The sequence below is a fragment of the Crassostrea angulata genome, chromosome 1 (genome assembly GCF_025612915.1).
Source record: "Crassostrea angulata isolate pt1a10 chromosome 1, ASM2561291v2, whole genome shotgun sequence".
NCBI lineage: Eukaryota > Metazoa > Mollusca > Bivalvia > Ostreida > Ostreidae > Magallana > Magallana angulata.
The window spans coordinates 35550870-35567416 of NC_069111.1; the positions used below are offsets into that span (position 1 = coordinate 35550870).

Consider the following 16547-nt stretch of genomic DNA (forward strand, 5'->3'; position numbering starts at 1 on the left):
TGGTAACGATTGGTAGTTTTCAAGAAAAAGTTAAAATTGTAAAATTGTTAACGCACGACGACGGACGAAGACCAATTGCAATAGGTCACCTGAGTGACTCAGGTGACCTAAACAATGAAAGTCCCGGGGGTCTATAAACTTTGGGTGGGGATGGAAGGGGGTCGATTCTGTCCTCAAACACCTGTGACAGTAATTAATGACTTTTACTTACTTTTTACAATCAATTTATTAATTTGCTAAAAGAAAGATGTAAATATAAACAATAAAATGTTTTCTTTTATGATTCATGTGGTTTATGAAGGTGGCGATCATTGCGGGCTATGTATTGTTTTGCAATGTCCCAATTGTATTCCCTGCATGAATCACCAAAGAAATCATTTTATTGTTTAAATTTTTTTTCTGTCAATTACGTAACACAAAAATTGAGGCGTTTAGTAATTTGCAAGTCATAATTAAGTTAAAATCGTGGTTAGGCTTTTTTATTCTTGAAAATTGTCATTAAAAGTATTTCACATTCATATATTTACAATTAAAAAGCCAAGATGGTAAATATAGATTTAGAGTACATTTATTCGTATTGATATCACTTAGTCCTATTGTACTTTAAAACGTGATGGGCATATCATCTATTACTTTATGTACTTATATTTACAACAAAAAAAACCCAATTATATAAATAATCAAAAATGAAAATAATGATGATAACTCTTATAATAATAATAATAATAATAAATATGATAATAATAAATCAATCATAGAAACTGGAAGCGATCTTGTTGAAGAAAAAGAAATAAAATCGTTCGATCCGAAGTTGAAATTTTAAATCGTAACATAATTGAGGAAGAAAAAACATTTGGCAGCTGAGGATTTTACCCGGGTCGCCTGGGCACGATGCCACCACTTTTTCGCTTTACTCGAACCATTACGGCACGGTAACTGTCCCTTCAAGATGTTGAAGTCCAAAACCTTGAGAATGCGTGGATCGATTTTAAGAAAACGTGCCAGAAAATATGATAATAACAATGGAGGAAAAGAAACAAAGCAATAACAATTTTGTCTTTCATTTGAAACGAAAGACCTTTATAACAACAATTCATAAAATAACTAGACACGATCTCGATGCGAGCAACAAGGAGGTCATCCGTGCGATTTTTTGAAGGTTATATGACCTTGACTTTGATATTTAACCCTTTATCTCCTTAATCTCTTTATCGGGGCCACATAACAAAATCTTTATGATTGAATTTTGTTAGGAACATCATTTTCAGCATCGTGTATTCTATATTGCTTTTCAAAATAATGCTTTTCAACATATTTGTTGATATCTGTTTGAGATGTAAGCTATCAAAGTTTTGGATATCTCGCCCCTTAAAACGCATGATAAAATAATTATAATTTATTGTTAAATAAATGTGAGATGAACATTTTTGCTTCTTAAACATATTACAAAATATTTCTCAGTAAAGTGCTATGAAGGAAAGGCTTTAGAGCCCCTTTGGCCCCTAAATTTAAGGCCAGCCCCTTTTTCTTGACATCATGTGAAAGGTCTTTTAATATTAAATACATTTTGTTCAACAACTGTGTAAAAATTCGTTACCGTTTTTAAGCTATCTGGAATAAGACGTTTAAGGGGCCGACCCCTCATTCCTCTTTTGGGACAAATAACGAAACGTTTATGGTTAAATATTGTTTAAAACATCATTCTAAGCATCTTTTATTCTATGTTGCTTTTCAAAATATCAGTTCTTTTCGTGATATATTTAATCAAAATTTGGACTTCTGGCCCCTTAAAACCCTTAATTACGTAACGGATGGTATTTTTTTTATAATGTATAGTTTTATAAGTGCAAGATAGACATTTTTGCTTCTTAAACATATGGCAAAATATTTCTCATTAAAGTTCTATTGAAGAAGGACTTTGTAGCCCTTTTGGCCCCTAACTTGAGGAACCAGCCCCTTTTTCTTGATATCAAACGAAACTCCTATAAAAAGTAATTTTATTTGCTATATATGTTATGTTAAAATATTTTCAAGAAAGGAGATAAAGAACGAAAACCATTAAAAATCATGTCGTTTTTTAAAACAAAATTTTCAGGTCCAGGCGAGCTCCGACGCCTTTGAAACCAAACAATCGATCAAAAATGCCTTTAGACACATTGACAATCTTGAAAATTTGAACCCAATATCTCTTTTCGTATAGGAGTAGATAACAGGACAAGCATGCCCTCTGAAAATCGCTAAAACATTGATATATCACGAACGGAAATGACGTCATTGAAATAAAAAATTACATAAAAGGTTTTTATCAAAATCTACAAGATCTGAAATTTTCACGAAAATCGGTCGAGTCGTTTTCAAGAAATCGCTTGTACAAAAAAGCATAACAAAAATAATAAAAGGGAAAAAACAATAAGGTCTTCCGTTAGAAACGGAATACCTTATTAACAGTTATAATAATCATTATTACTAATTACAGTTCAAATGTACGAAATATACATAAAGCTCATTTTTTTCAATAGCTCATAAATTGCTTTAATATGTATGAAACTCTGGATGGCACGAATACAGTCATAATTTTATCTCTTTTTTGGAAATAGAAGATTTTTAGGATGTCTTCATGTCCTCGTAATAGGTTTCTTGATCTGGACAATCAAGTGAAGTGTAAATCTCCTCAGCATTTGTAGGTTGCATCATGTCTTGAGCCTCTAACTGAATATCTTGTGCGTCAATGATGTTTTTTCTACGTCGGCTTTTGTAGATGACATATACAGCCATTATAAGCCACGTCAATCCCAGAACAAAGGAGTAAATAAATATAATAACAAAGATCGTATTTTCTCCATATGTCCTGTTCTCTAATCAAATAAGAAAATAATATATATATATATATATATATATATATATATATATATATATATATATATATATATATATATATATATATATAGTGCAGTTCAATTAATAAATACACATTTATATGAATGTCAATTCCATTTTGTTTGTATTTGAAAATAAAAGCTTACGTTTTTCTTGATCTTCATATTTCGTATCTAAATAATATATGAAATAAAATGATAAACAGTGTGTACATGTTCAAACAATGCAGAGTTGTTGGGTACCTGTGTTAATGCTACTTTGTTAAGGGATGGCACACATTTAGTTTGATAACAAATACGTTTAAGGTTTAATCTTTATGAAGATCTTTATTTTTTATTTGCGCACACACACACACCCCCACTCACCCACCAATATTACATGTATATAAATTGTGCCTGTTTAGGAGGATAATTGTTGAAATTGACACCCCGAGAAAACCATTGTCTACCGACGCGAAGCGGAGGTGGACAATGGTTTTCAAAGGGTGTCAATTTCAACAGTTACCCTCCCAAATAGGCACTATTTATTTTATTATACTGAATGTCTTAATTTTTAAAGAAAAATTAAACTGCTTTTATACAGAAATAAAGTGAATTCTACGGCGAACCGGTTACAATTCGTTGTGTTACCCGTTGCCAAGTGTGTTGCTAACGCTGAGGGTAATAGAACGGATTACCAACGGCATCTAAACCAATCAGATTTCAGTATTTAACATAAAAGTATAATAATAATAATTACCGCAGGATTTTGTTGTAATGATAATGTCATCAATCATTATAGAAGTATTGCTGAACGGATTTCCAATGAAATGAATCTACAGAAAAACAGGTATATCTTGAAAACTTGTAAATAAATACATTTTTGTAAATATTATTTTTTCCCGTAATGTTTCTAACAAAGATTATTCGTTGTTATTCCCGCAACATATGTATCATGCATGTACCTTCATATTTGACATTGCATTCAAAGTAATCCGGGCTGTTGACCAGTCCTTTCCTTGAAACAGTCTGTCAATCAGTTGGTTGTTTTCTTTTTCTACTTTAATTCTTAACCTTTGATTCTCCTGATCATGAATAAAGTATTTCACCTGTAGGCAACTCTCCAGCTCTGAAAGCAAAGCAAAACTCGTGCCATTTTCACAAAACGCTTGCTCTTGAATTCAACCCACACAAAATTTTGGTTTAAATTGTGGAAAACGTACAGTAAATGGAGGAAAATGAGCAAATTATCATCCTAAGACACACTGCATAGTGCATTATCAAACTGGCAATAATGCATGATTAATCATGTACAGTTACCATGTGAAATATTAACAGTAAACACATTAAGTATCAAGTAAAAAAAATGTGTATGGGGGAGGTGGGGATGGAGGGGAAATGTTATTGATAAACAAGTATTCTTGACCTAAAACAAAAGTTGAGCTCAGAAAAGATTTTTTCTTTAGAGATATAACTGATAGTGTTGAAGGAGGATTTATGTATATGTGTTTTTGGTGATGCTATAATTCAAATTGTGTGGCCCCGTACCTTAATAAAAATTCCTTTTTACAAAAACAAGAATAACTGTTAATCTATTTTCTAATAGTATGATCAATTATATAGGGGGTTGGGTTGGTAAGTGTTGCAGATTACTAGCCTCATACTCGTAAAAATGTCAAATTTCATATAAACACCAAAATACCCAAAGAAAGGAATAATTTTTCAGGAGTAAATAAAACCCAACGAAAAAAGGTCCATAAAAATTAAATGTACATGCAACTTTTGTAGTGTCTTTAGGTTCATCCTTGCCATGCAGGCATACTGTATGTCTGCCTGTCGAACGTCCAGAATTCAAGAATATTTATAAGAGAATTTAATAGGGATAAATGTGACCCTGCACTAACACCAGAACCTATGGCCCAGAGGTAATAGTTTAAAAGGGGAATGGTCACTGTTTTATTAAATTACTATATTTGATTTGAGCCTAAAACGGCCCCTTAAAATGAACATCATCATTTTAGTGTCATTTTCTGTTTTATTTGTACACATATACATGTAATTTTTTTTTTCATAATTTCCATTATGGTACAAGTTCCCATATTCTAGAAATATGACATCAAAAATTGATCTTTTTCCGCCATTTCCGCAATTATAGCATAAAACGGTTTGCTTTTAAGCAGTTTTTCTTTCAGAAAGCATTAAGCACATGCTTGAACAAACCAAATATTTTCATTATCTATCCAAGACTGATAAGTGAAAAAATTGCTTGTTCAAAGCTGCGCTCTATATTTCCAATTCGAAAAGATTTTGATTTTGATTGAATTATGAAAATACCGTCACTTTTGACATCATATACTGCCAGTGAGTGCAAATAAATAAAAAAAAAATGGGTGAAAAATATATCATATCAATTCTCTTTAAAATAACATAATAATTTAATATACCAATTTTAATGTCTACAAAGCCAAACTGATGTATTTTTAAGGTGAATCTAATCTTTTACCTTCAGTTGTCAAGATATAAGCCAGATACAGAGCTCAAATCTGTCTATTTGGTAAACAAAAAAAGCTTGTGCCATGTATTTGTTTACATAAACCGGTAAATCTTTTTTCCTCAGATTTTACTAGCTGCAAGTTGATAATGCACCTATTTAAACAGTTTAGGTTTTCAATTCTTATTTTGTTTTAAATAATGTATTTCCTATACCTAGACGTAGACAAACCAGGGCACGAACCAAGTTTACATTACAAAGAATTGAGAGCTCCCTATATTCCTGGCGCTAAAAGTTTGGTTGACCATTGAAATTACCTTACTTAAACACTGTATATATCAAACCTTAAAAAATAATTTATCGTTAAAAACACGGCAATTGCATAGTTTGCCTATTATATGTCCTGGAATATAACAGTTTTTTAAAGAAGAAAAATGTATTTTTTTTTATGAAAATATCATTTTCCTGAAGGTCAAGATCTAGTAAATAAAAGGTGCCCACAAGTTAATGAAATTCAAGATATAAATTCTTTTAATGATGCCTCATAACAATATCTTTGTTTCATAGGGTGTATCAGGCTTAAATGTTTGGCAGACACAATGAAAAATCATGTTTCAAACAACCTTTTTCTATGAAATATGAAGGGTAAAAGTAACAAATCTCGGAGATTTGTCCATTTTTGACTAATGAAATATATCTCGAATGCCTACAATCTCTCCAAAAACGGCATTCAACAAGCTATTGACCTCCTTTTTTAAATGAGGTCAAATTGAATATAGGAACCGGGATTACTTTTCCTGTGATTATAAAATGTCAAAATATTGTTTTATTTTCTACATAATTCCTTTAAAGCCGTAAAATTTGGAAAACGAGTCATCAAATCAATTATGACGTCATAATGGTTCTAGCGCCAAAAGAACAGTCTGCATTCATTTACTAGATCTTTACCTTAAATCATGATTAGATTGACACCGTCCTGACACCAGAAAGCGAGACTCAGAGGTCATGAATTTCGATAGAAGCCTTTGTTCTTATTTTTAATACATTATGCAGCAAGTTTGCCTTTTAGATCTCCTGCAGTAAAACATTGTCCTTTTAAAACAATATATTTTTATTGGTCAAGTAGTTTACTAGCATAAGAGGCTTTAAATGCTCCAAAAGTACATCTGATGCTCAGCGGCAAACTTAACAGGTAGCAAAAAGGGATCTCAGGTAGCATAAAAGAACAAACATTTTTATTCCAGTAAATTAACCACATACTCACCTACGCTAACATTTTGAACAGAAAATAACAAGGAGCTGTTAGAAGATAGTAATGACTCCCCTGACTTCATGGTTTTCAGAAAGCGGTTGTTCTCAAGGTGAAATACATTGTCCATGTTTTGTTCCAAATTCTTTTAAAAACAGAAAACAGTAGACACGAACTAATTTTATCAAGGAAAAGGATGTTTTTGGTTGTAGTAACGTAGCTTCTTTTTAAAAGCCCTTTTTGTAATAATTTATCAATGTCGTGGAACCTTATTAAGTACTGAGCATTTATGAAGTTTAATCATAAAGTAAATTGTGTTATGTGTACATGTTGTTCACCTAGTTTAGATTAATAACAATCAAGCTAAATATGTCTATAAAACAATGCCGCAGTACCTTTCATTTTACCAAACATAAACTTGTTTTTCATTTATGCTTTATGTATATTTTGCTTAAAAATAGGAGCTTATTCTTTAAGAACTTTATTTTGATGTGAAACGTGCTTTTATAGTTTTTTTTTTACATGTTTTTTTAAAAAACCCATTTTGATAAATAAAATGGACTCTTAATATTTAACAAATTTAAGATAGGTTTTTAAACACTAGACTATGTTACAATATTTAAGGAGTCAACTATTATATGAAATAATTATACTGAATCGTGCTCTAATTTAAGCCTCGAAATTTATTTTCTGACTCAGATATGAATTACACACGTTTGTAAGAAAATTTCAGTCATTGAAATAATAGAGTAATATTTCAGTTTGATTATCCGACATAAAATTGTAACTCATGCTGTATTAGTATTGGCCTTTTACTTTAGAAAAAAAACGTCTCAAAACGGACGTGGATTGAAAAAAGTCAGACAATCGGATAACAACAGATCATGGAATCTTTAGTTTAAGGATATTAAATGAGATGGAAATCAAATGTAGAAGTTTTACGCAAAAATAAAACAAGATATTGTTTTTACAATATTTTTATTTATAATCTTCAAAAGTATTTTCATTTCTGTACTAGGGGCAGCTAAGTTGTACATAATTTCTAAAATTCATTTCCATCCCAAATACTCACTGGACATCATTATAATATTTTTGGTTTACTGCTATACCCCCTACTCGAATGAGGTTGTTATGAACAATTTAATACAACCTAACATACCTCTATGATTTCCCACTGCACTTGTTGCAGTTCTACATTGCATCGTTTCAAACTGTCAAACATATCAAATCCACAGAAATATGTGACGTCAATCAAGCCTGCAAAATCGTATCATAAACTAGCAAGTCATTTAACATTCTACGCTATAACGTATACGTTATAATTACCGGCCGCCAGAAGGCGGTCGGTTATATGATATGAAAATAAAATGTAGTCGTGCTTTTCTGCGGAATTATTATGAAGATCTAGTTTAACGACGTTTTAAAAAAAATATTCGATTTAATTGAAAAACAAATGGCTTGCAGTCGTTCTTTTGACACTTGCAATACTTTTTAAAAGTGAATTAGATTGATTTAATTGTATAAATTTCGAATTGATTTTTATCTTGTTCTTTCGAAATATTGTCTAGCTTAAATACGAACCTGAACAATTCACACCGTTGCTGTAGTGTCCATCTTTACACAAGCACCGGTAACCATGACAATACGAATATGCTGAATGACAATTGTCAAGTGATATCCGACAATTACATGTTTTTCCACTCCACCCTTGTTTGCACATACATGTTCCACTCTTGCTGTCACAACTACTTGAGCTTCCTCTTCTGCAGTCACAAACTTTTTCACATACTAGTCCAAATGTCCATGATTCACAACCTAGTGTTAACATAAAACAATACTTTTCTCTTCAAACAATTGAAATAACTAGACAAGATCTTCTTGCGAGCAATGAGGTATTCCGTCCAATTTTTTAAAGAGAATGTGACCTTGACTTTGATATTCGTCATAGAAACATGATATACAAATGGGAGCAGAGTCATAAATGCCCTTGAACATCTAAAGAATGCTTTTCAAGACAAATCCAATTGTTTTTAGAAAAAAAGGATCAAAAGTTTTGGTCATGGGCAAATAACTGCGAGATGAACATTTTTCCTTCTTTTTATAACATATAATAAAATATTCCGTTGTAAAGACCTATGTATGAAAGACTTGCGAACCCTCTTGGTCCTTAATTTAAGAGACCAGCCCCTTTTCTTGATATGTAATGAAAGATCTTTTGATATTAAAAACATACTCATATCTGATATTTCTATATCTTTTTTTATTGAACTTTCACATAGTCACATGCCATAGTATAAGCATAGTGCATAAATATAAAAATATACTTACAATATATACATATATACGTATGCATATGCATTTATAGTATTTATTTGATTGATACATTCAATATTAAGATCAAATGTATATATATATATATATATATATATATATATATATATATATATATATATATATATATATATATATATATATTACAAATGTAATTTAAACAAGTGGCGGTATAAAATATATGTGAGTTTCTTTTTTAGAAAAAGAGAAATTTTTAAGATATAAAAAAGAGACAGGGATATTAATGAGAGAACGTAGATGGTGATGAACGTTCCAAACGTTAAAATAGATCTTTCCAATGGGTGTCAAAGATGACATTTACAGATTTTTAGAAGCAAAAGTTTTTCTATAAACAGTCTTCTGATTATAGATTTCTTATATTTACATTTTACCTTGATGTTTTCATTTTGCTCTGCAGAATTTAATTGTTTTGTGAAAAGAATGACTAAATTTTTTAACCTAGGAATACATGTATATCTATTTTCATATTTTTCAAAAAATTCAAACAAATCCCTAAAAACTGCTTTATTGATGATTTTAATATCTAGACTAAGTTATATTGTTATAAAACACTTCTATCCATTTTTAATTGAAATACTCTAAATTTAAAAAAAAGAAATTTCCAACACACTGAATCGAATGCTTTTTCAAAATCAATAAGCAAGATTAGACCTGGTATTTGTTAATTTTCAGTGTAGTTAATAATATCATATACAAGTCTGATAATTTCCCAAATAGACTACCCTTAACTAAGCCTGTTTGATCATTACTAATTAATTTTTCTAAAAACTTTTTAATGCATTTTGCTATACAACCTGTTGCTATTTTATATACCACTGTTATTAAAAGTAACGGGACGCCAATTTTTCGAAAAATAATTCGGTTTATCTTCCTTTGGATTACAAGTGATCATTCCTAACTCATTAGTAGTAGACAATTCGCCTATTTCATATGACATATTAATTGCTCTAGTAAAAAAGTATTTCAAATCAGACCAAAAAATATTTTTAAAAACTCAGCTGTAAAACCATCTGCACCAGGGCTTTTATCATTTTTCATGTTTTTTGAAAAAATTAAGGACTTCATTTTCCATTATAGGTTCTTCGATACTTTCTTTTTCTTCCTATGTAAGTTTTGTTAGGTCCAAATTAGTTAATTTCAAAGTTAAATTTTCATTCTAAACTCTTTTTTTCAAGTTCTTATAAAATATTTTTGTTTCATTTAAAATATATCCTTGATTGTGCAGAATTTGGCCATTTTCCTTTCATAGTTTGTTTAATTTTTAGCTCACTTGAGCCTTTGGCTCAAGTGAGCTTTTCTGATCACAATTTGTCCGTTGTCTGTCGTTGTCGTCGTTGTCGTTGTCGTCGTTGTCGTTGTTAACTTTTCACATTGTCATCTTCTTCTCAAGAACCACTGGGCAGATTTCAACCAAATTTGGCACAAAGCACCACTAGGTGAAGGGGATTCAAGTTTGTTCAAATGAAGGGCCACGCCCTTTTTAAAGGGGAGATAATTGAGAATAATTGAAAATTTGTTGGTATTTTTAAAAAATCATCTTCTCAAAAACTATTTGGCCTGAAAAGCTAAAACTTGTGTGGAGGCATCATCAGGTAGTGTAGATTCAGGTTTGTTCAAATCATGGTCCCCGGGGGTAGGGAGGGGCCACAAGAAGGTTATCAAGTTTTACATAGGAATATATAGAGAAAATCTTTAAAAATCTTCTTCTCAAAAACTATTGGGCCAGAAAAGCTCAAATTAAAATGAAAGCATCCACAGGTAGTGTAGATTCAAATTTGTTCAAATCATGGTCCCCGGGGGTAGGGTGGGGCCACAATTTGGGGATCAAGTTTTACAAAGATTATATAGAGAAAATCTTAAAAAATTTTCTTCTCAAAAACTATTAGGCCAGAAAAGCTCAATTTCAATCGGAATCATCTTCAGGTAGTGTAGATTCAAGTTTGTTCAAATCATAGTCAACGGGGGTAGGATGGGGCCACAATTGGGGGATCATGTTTTACAAAGGAATATATAGAGAAAATCTTTAAAAAGCTTCTTTTCAAAAACTGTTAGGCCAGAGAAGATCAAACTAAAATGGAAGCATCCTCAGGTAGTGCAGATTCAAGTTTGTTCAAATCATGGTCCCCGGGGGTAGGGTTTGGCCACATTTGGGGGATCAATTTTTACATAGGAATATATAGAGAAAATCTTTAAAAATCTTCTTCTCAAAAACTATTAGGCCAGGAAAGCTCAAATTTGAGTGGAAGCATCCAGAGATAGTGTAGATTCAAGTTTGTTCAAATCATGGTCCCCGGGGGTAGGGTGGGGCCACAATAGGGGGATGAATTTTCAAAAAGGAATATATAGAGAAAATCTTAAAAAATCTTCTTCTAAAAAACTTTTAGGCCAGAAAAGCTCAAATTATAATGGAATCATCTTCAGGTGGTGTAGATTCAAGCTTGTTCAAATCATGGTCCCCGGGGGTAGGGTGGGGCCAAAATCGGGGGATCAATTTTTACATAGGAATATATAGAGAAAATCTTTAAAAATCTTCTTCTCAAAAACAATTAGGCCAGAAAAGATCAAATTAAAATGGAAGCATCCTCAAATAGTGTAGATTCAAGTTTGTTCAAATCATAGTCCCTAGGGGTTGGGTGGGGCCACAATGGGGGATCAAGTTTTACATTGGAATATATTGAGAAAATCTTTAAAAAGCTTCTTCTAAAAAAGTATTAGACCAGGAAAGCTCAAATTTAAATGAAAGCATCCTCAGGTAGTGTAGATTCAAGTTTGTTCAAATTATGGTCCCTGGGGGTAGGGTGGGGCCACAATGGGGGATCAAGTTTTACATTGGAATATATAGAGAAAATCTTTAAAAATCTTCTTCTCAAAAACTATTTGACCAAGAAAGCTCAAATTGGCGGGTAACCATCCTCAGAAAATGTAGATTCAAGTCCAAATCATGGTCCTTGGGGGTAGGGTGAGGCCACAATGGGTGATACATTTTTATACATAGAGAAAATCTCTAAAAAATCTTCTTCTCAAAACTATTAGGCCAGGAAAGCCCAAATCTGAGTGAGAGCATTTCCAAATCGTATAGGTTCAAGTTTGTTAAAATAATAGTCCAGTGGTATGGTGAGGCCACAGTGGGGGATGAATTTTTACATAGGAATATATAGAGAAAATCTTTAAAAATCTTCTTTTTAAAGACCATTTGGCCAGAAAAGCTTTAACTTGTGTAGAGGCATCCTCGGGGAGTGTAAATTCAAAATCACAGTCCCTAGTGGTAGGGTGGGGCCGTGATGGCGGTTTGAATTTTTACATAGGAATATATAGAGAAAATCTTTAAAAATATTCTGGGAAAGTTTTTCGGTCCAAAACTCAGTACTTAGTGTGAAAGCACAGGTTATGCAGATATAAGTTTGATGAAACCATGATACCCTAGAGAAAAGTGGGGCCACAAAATGGGGGGGGGGGGGGGTTATATAGGAATAGAGAAAAATCTTCTTACAGGTAAAACAACAAAAGGGGCTTGGTATTTACCAAAAGAAAGAGGTAGATAAAAATTGGCAGATTTTCAATTTTTTTTAGCAAGATCTACTGTACTTAGTTGTCAAGATAGTTTGATACTGTAATGCTAATTTGATCAGAATTAAGACAATTGTTGCTCAGGTGAGCGATGTGGCCCCTGGGCCTCTTGTTTGTTTACTGATAGAGTTTTGTGATTCTAAATTACAAAAATATTTCAATTATAACGATAATCTTTGATGGAATTTCGATGATATTACTATTTTTGTTTTCATTTTTTTAAATATAAAAATCCCAAATGTATTGGGATTTTACCTCTTAAATTTCTTAATTGCATGGGCAAAAAGCTGTACAAACAACACTTTTGCTTCTATAACGTATAAGGAAATATCAAATTTATCAGTATATATCAATATATAGATATTTAAAAAAAACAACAGAGGACTCCTTTTTGCCCCTTAGTTGAGGGGTCATCCTCTTTTTCTTGATATCAAACAAAAAGTCTTAAATTCGATACTAAACACATTTTGTTCAACGGTTTTGAAATTTGTGTTTTGTGAGCTATCTGGGAAAGAAGGATTTCGGGATTGACTCCTTATCTCCTTATCGGTACTATTGAAGGAACTTTTAAGGGTTTAGTATTGTTTAGCACATCATTCTAAGCATCTTCTTTTCTAAATTGATTTTCAAAATATTTGTTCTTTATGAGATATAAATGATGAATTTTTTTTCGACATCTGGTCCCCTTAAACCCCTAATAACCTAACGCAGACATTTAAGAAAGTTTTTATAATGTTTAGTTAAATACATATTACTGTAAGATGAACATTTTTGCTTCTTTAACATAATACAAAATATTTCTCAGTAAAGCGCTATTGAAGAAAGACTTTAGAGCTCTTTTGACCCCTAATTTGGGGGACCAGTCACTCTTTTTTGATACCAAATGATAGGTCTTTAGATATGAAACACATTTTATTCAGCAAGTGTTTAGAAATTTGTTACCGTTCTTAAGTTAAATGAAAAAGAACAATTAGGAGCTGGCCTCTTATCTCCTTATCTGGGCTATTTAATGAAATTTTGATTTTTAAATATTGATGAAAACATCATTCTAAGCATCGTCTTCTCAAAAATGCTTTTTAAAATATTTGTACTTTTTAGATATATGTGATCAAAGTTTTGGATTCTGGTCCCTTAAAACCCCCTAATTACGTTACACATGAGAAATTTTTTTTAATATATATGGGCAACGAACTGTAAGATGAACATTTTGCTTCTATAACATACCGTACATCAGGTTTTTTTTGCGTGTATCCAATTTCCGCTTTGTTCGCGACGATTTCCGAATCGCGGAAAATAAATCAGCGTAAATTTGATACAAAGTTTGTTCATGTAATAGAGTTCTCCCTTTCCTGATAAAGTAAACAGGTAAGTACATGTAAAAGTACGGTGAACTATGTTCAGTTAGAGGTAAAAATTGCGGGATCGGAGGACAAGCGCCAGATAATAGATTTGTATAAGCCTCGTTGTTTATTTAATAATTTATTGACAACATAATTTAAACGGTCGCTTTCCTTGCGTAAACAGATGTCTAATTATACCTGAGCTACTGGTATATGTAACGGTACATGATCTATTTATTTATGACTCTGAAAATAATTATCGGTAATAATTTCACATTAAAGAAATCGTGTAAATGGTTTCATTGTCAAAATTGTTCATTACAAAGAGCGACAATTTAGATACTTTTCCCCTTTTACCTAACAGGTTTAAACAATCGTGAATTATGTTTACAATGTTAGTTTGAAATAGTGAAAGTTTGATTCGCGTAAATATTATATACCGTTCTAAGCTCTGATTCGCGGAAAAAACATGACGCGGAAAAAAACTGATATACGGTATTAAAAAATATCTCTCAGTTAAGCACTATGGGTGAAATATTTTAAACACGTCTTGATCTCTAATTTAAGAGACCAGCCCTTTTTCCTGATGTCAGACGAAAGCTTTTTATTAATCATATTTGCTCTATATTTCTAAACAAAATACTATAGAGTAAAGAGATAAACAAAGAAAACCTACAAGAAAATGAAATCTTTATAATTTCAATTTCCGGGTCCAGGCAAGCTCGGACGCTTTTGATGATAGATATGATTTTAGACCTTCATGCACAATATCAGTCTTTCGTCTCTAACATCACTGAAAATTTCAAGGTTATATCAATTATAGTTTTAGAGGAGTACTGCTCTGAAACACGCTCAAACGATATCGCAAAACTGGAAGTGACGTCATCAATGAATAAAATAAGGTTCAGATTAAGTTTCATGAAAATCGGTCGAAAAGTTTCCGAGAACTCGCGTGCACCAAATTTACAAGGAAAAAAAATAATATAGAAAAATAGGGAAAAAGAAACAAAGCAACAACAATAATGTCTTCCGTCGGAAACAAAAGACCTTAATAATAATAATAACTAGACACGATCTCTTTGCGAGCAACTATTGGGTCTTCCGTCCGATTTTTGAGTAAATGAGATAAAATCATTCACTTTAAAGACAAAATTGTTAATCTCCGCAAAAAAATCAGAATTTTTTTTTCGGCACCCATGGCTTGAACCTGGGTCGCCTGGGGACATGTCCACGACTCTCATTTGAATGCTAAAACATTTGCCATGAAAATTTAGAAGTTAAAAAGCACATGCTAAGAATAATATCTGATTTTATCTTTAATTTCACTGAGATTTTTTTTTCATGTGCCATCACATTTTAATTTGTTCAAATTTAGAATAAAACTCCCAAATTTAAAGTGCTGATTTTAGCAATATAATGCTACATGTATGTAAAGAAGCCAATGATGTGAATAATTTGAGATTTGAAAGTTTCCGTTCTTAAAAAAAATGTATATAATTTGTAAATTAATTCCATATATGAAATAGCTATTGCAGAAAGTTGAAATTGTCAAGAAAAATTCTAAATGTCAAAAGAACAGGACAATCCCTATCAAAATATCTCCCTTGCAAAGTAAGAAAGTAGTCATGGAAATAATTTATGTTGTAGATGACATCTAATGTTGATGTATTTAAAATAAAACAAAAAATTCATTGACAAATAATTTTACACTGCAACGTCTTGTTCCCCTTTAAAATTCTTAATCACGTAACAAAGGAATAAAAAATTGTCATGCATAGGTAAAAAACGCTACGATGAAGATAATTGCTTCTAGAACATATGATTATAGATTACGGACATCATATCACACGTGTTCAAATACCAAAGGTGTAAGCAATTTCTCTGGATTAGGCATTTCGTAGTTTATTGGCGAAATTTTTTAATTCAAAAGTTTAGATTTGTTAAGAGGAAAAAAATGTTTACAAAATGTTTGAAACTTTGTATCAATTATTTTGTTATAGTCTTAGAGTAAACTACAAGATATTTTTAAATGTAATTCGTATATATTAAGAAAATTCAATCAAAATGGGAAATGTTAATACAAATTAATCAATTGAGACTCAAATTAGATCTCAATTATTGAACTGTAACTTTTGTCTAGAATCTTTCTAATTTTTAACCTTTAATATTCGTCCCTGGACGACATTTCCCTTTATATCTTACATTTATCTAGACAAACAGTGGCGTTATATAATAAAATACAATAAGGTTATTTATAGCAATATCAATCAGATATGAAAATGTTTTTGAAGTCGACTTAGCCGTTTTGAGAATTCGTTTCCACAGATTTGCTCAATCAAAATAATGAAAAATAGTAAAAGGGGAAAGGAAAAAAATAATGAAGAGAGAAATGGTATTTAGCAATAAGCATACACATTGGTACACTAATGAGAAATCAAATGAATGAAATAGCGCCTTAAAATATTTTCTGATTGAAAAAATCTGCCCACGGTAAGCGATCCTGGGATCCTTTAATGTGGTGTCGTTCACCCTAACGAATACGCCACGGCGCTTTATTCTTTTCTGTGTTTCTAATATTCTTTCAAACTTGCTTCTAAAGTAAACTATAGATGGAAAGAGATACTTTCGTACAAAGACCCTTAATTTCTTAAAAATTGAGATATACGATGTCTTATATGATATTAAATGAAGAA

General features: G+C 31.5%; 1 protein-coding gene across 5 annotated transcripts in view; it reads right to left on the reverse strand.

The window, feature by feature from the left end:
* Positions 1–550: 550 nt before the first annotated feature.
* The window catches only part of LOC128187909 (MAM and LDL-receptor class A domain-containing protein 1-like), a 97826-nt gene continuing 81829 nt past the window's right edge, over positions 551–16547 (reverse strand). For 2 of the 5 annotated variants that reach the window (XM_052858601.1, XM_052858596.1), the window contains exons 17-23: positions 8177–8410; positions 7755–7852; positions 6611–6740; positions 3821–3984; positions 3616–3691; positions 3024–3050; positions 551–2855 (exon numbers count right to left, since the gene is read on the reverse strand). In XM_052858601.1, coding sequence (XP_052714561.1) covers positions 2605–2855; positions 3024–3050; positions 3616–3691; positions 3821–3984; positions 6611–6740; positions 7755–7852; positions 8177–8410 — 980 coding nt within the window. In that variant the 3' untranslated portion in view covers positions 551–2604. Of the gene's footprint in view, positions 2856–3023; positions 3051–3615; positions 3692–3820; positions 3985–6610; positions 6741–7754; positions 7853–8176; positions 8411–16547 lie in introns of those variants that run through there. The other 3 variants (XM_052858609.1, XM_052858616.1, XM_052858627.1) reach the window with 3 other exon arrangements.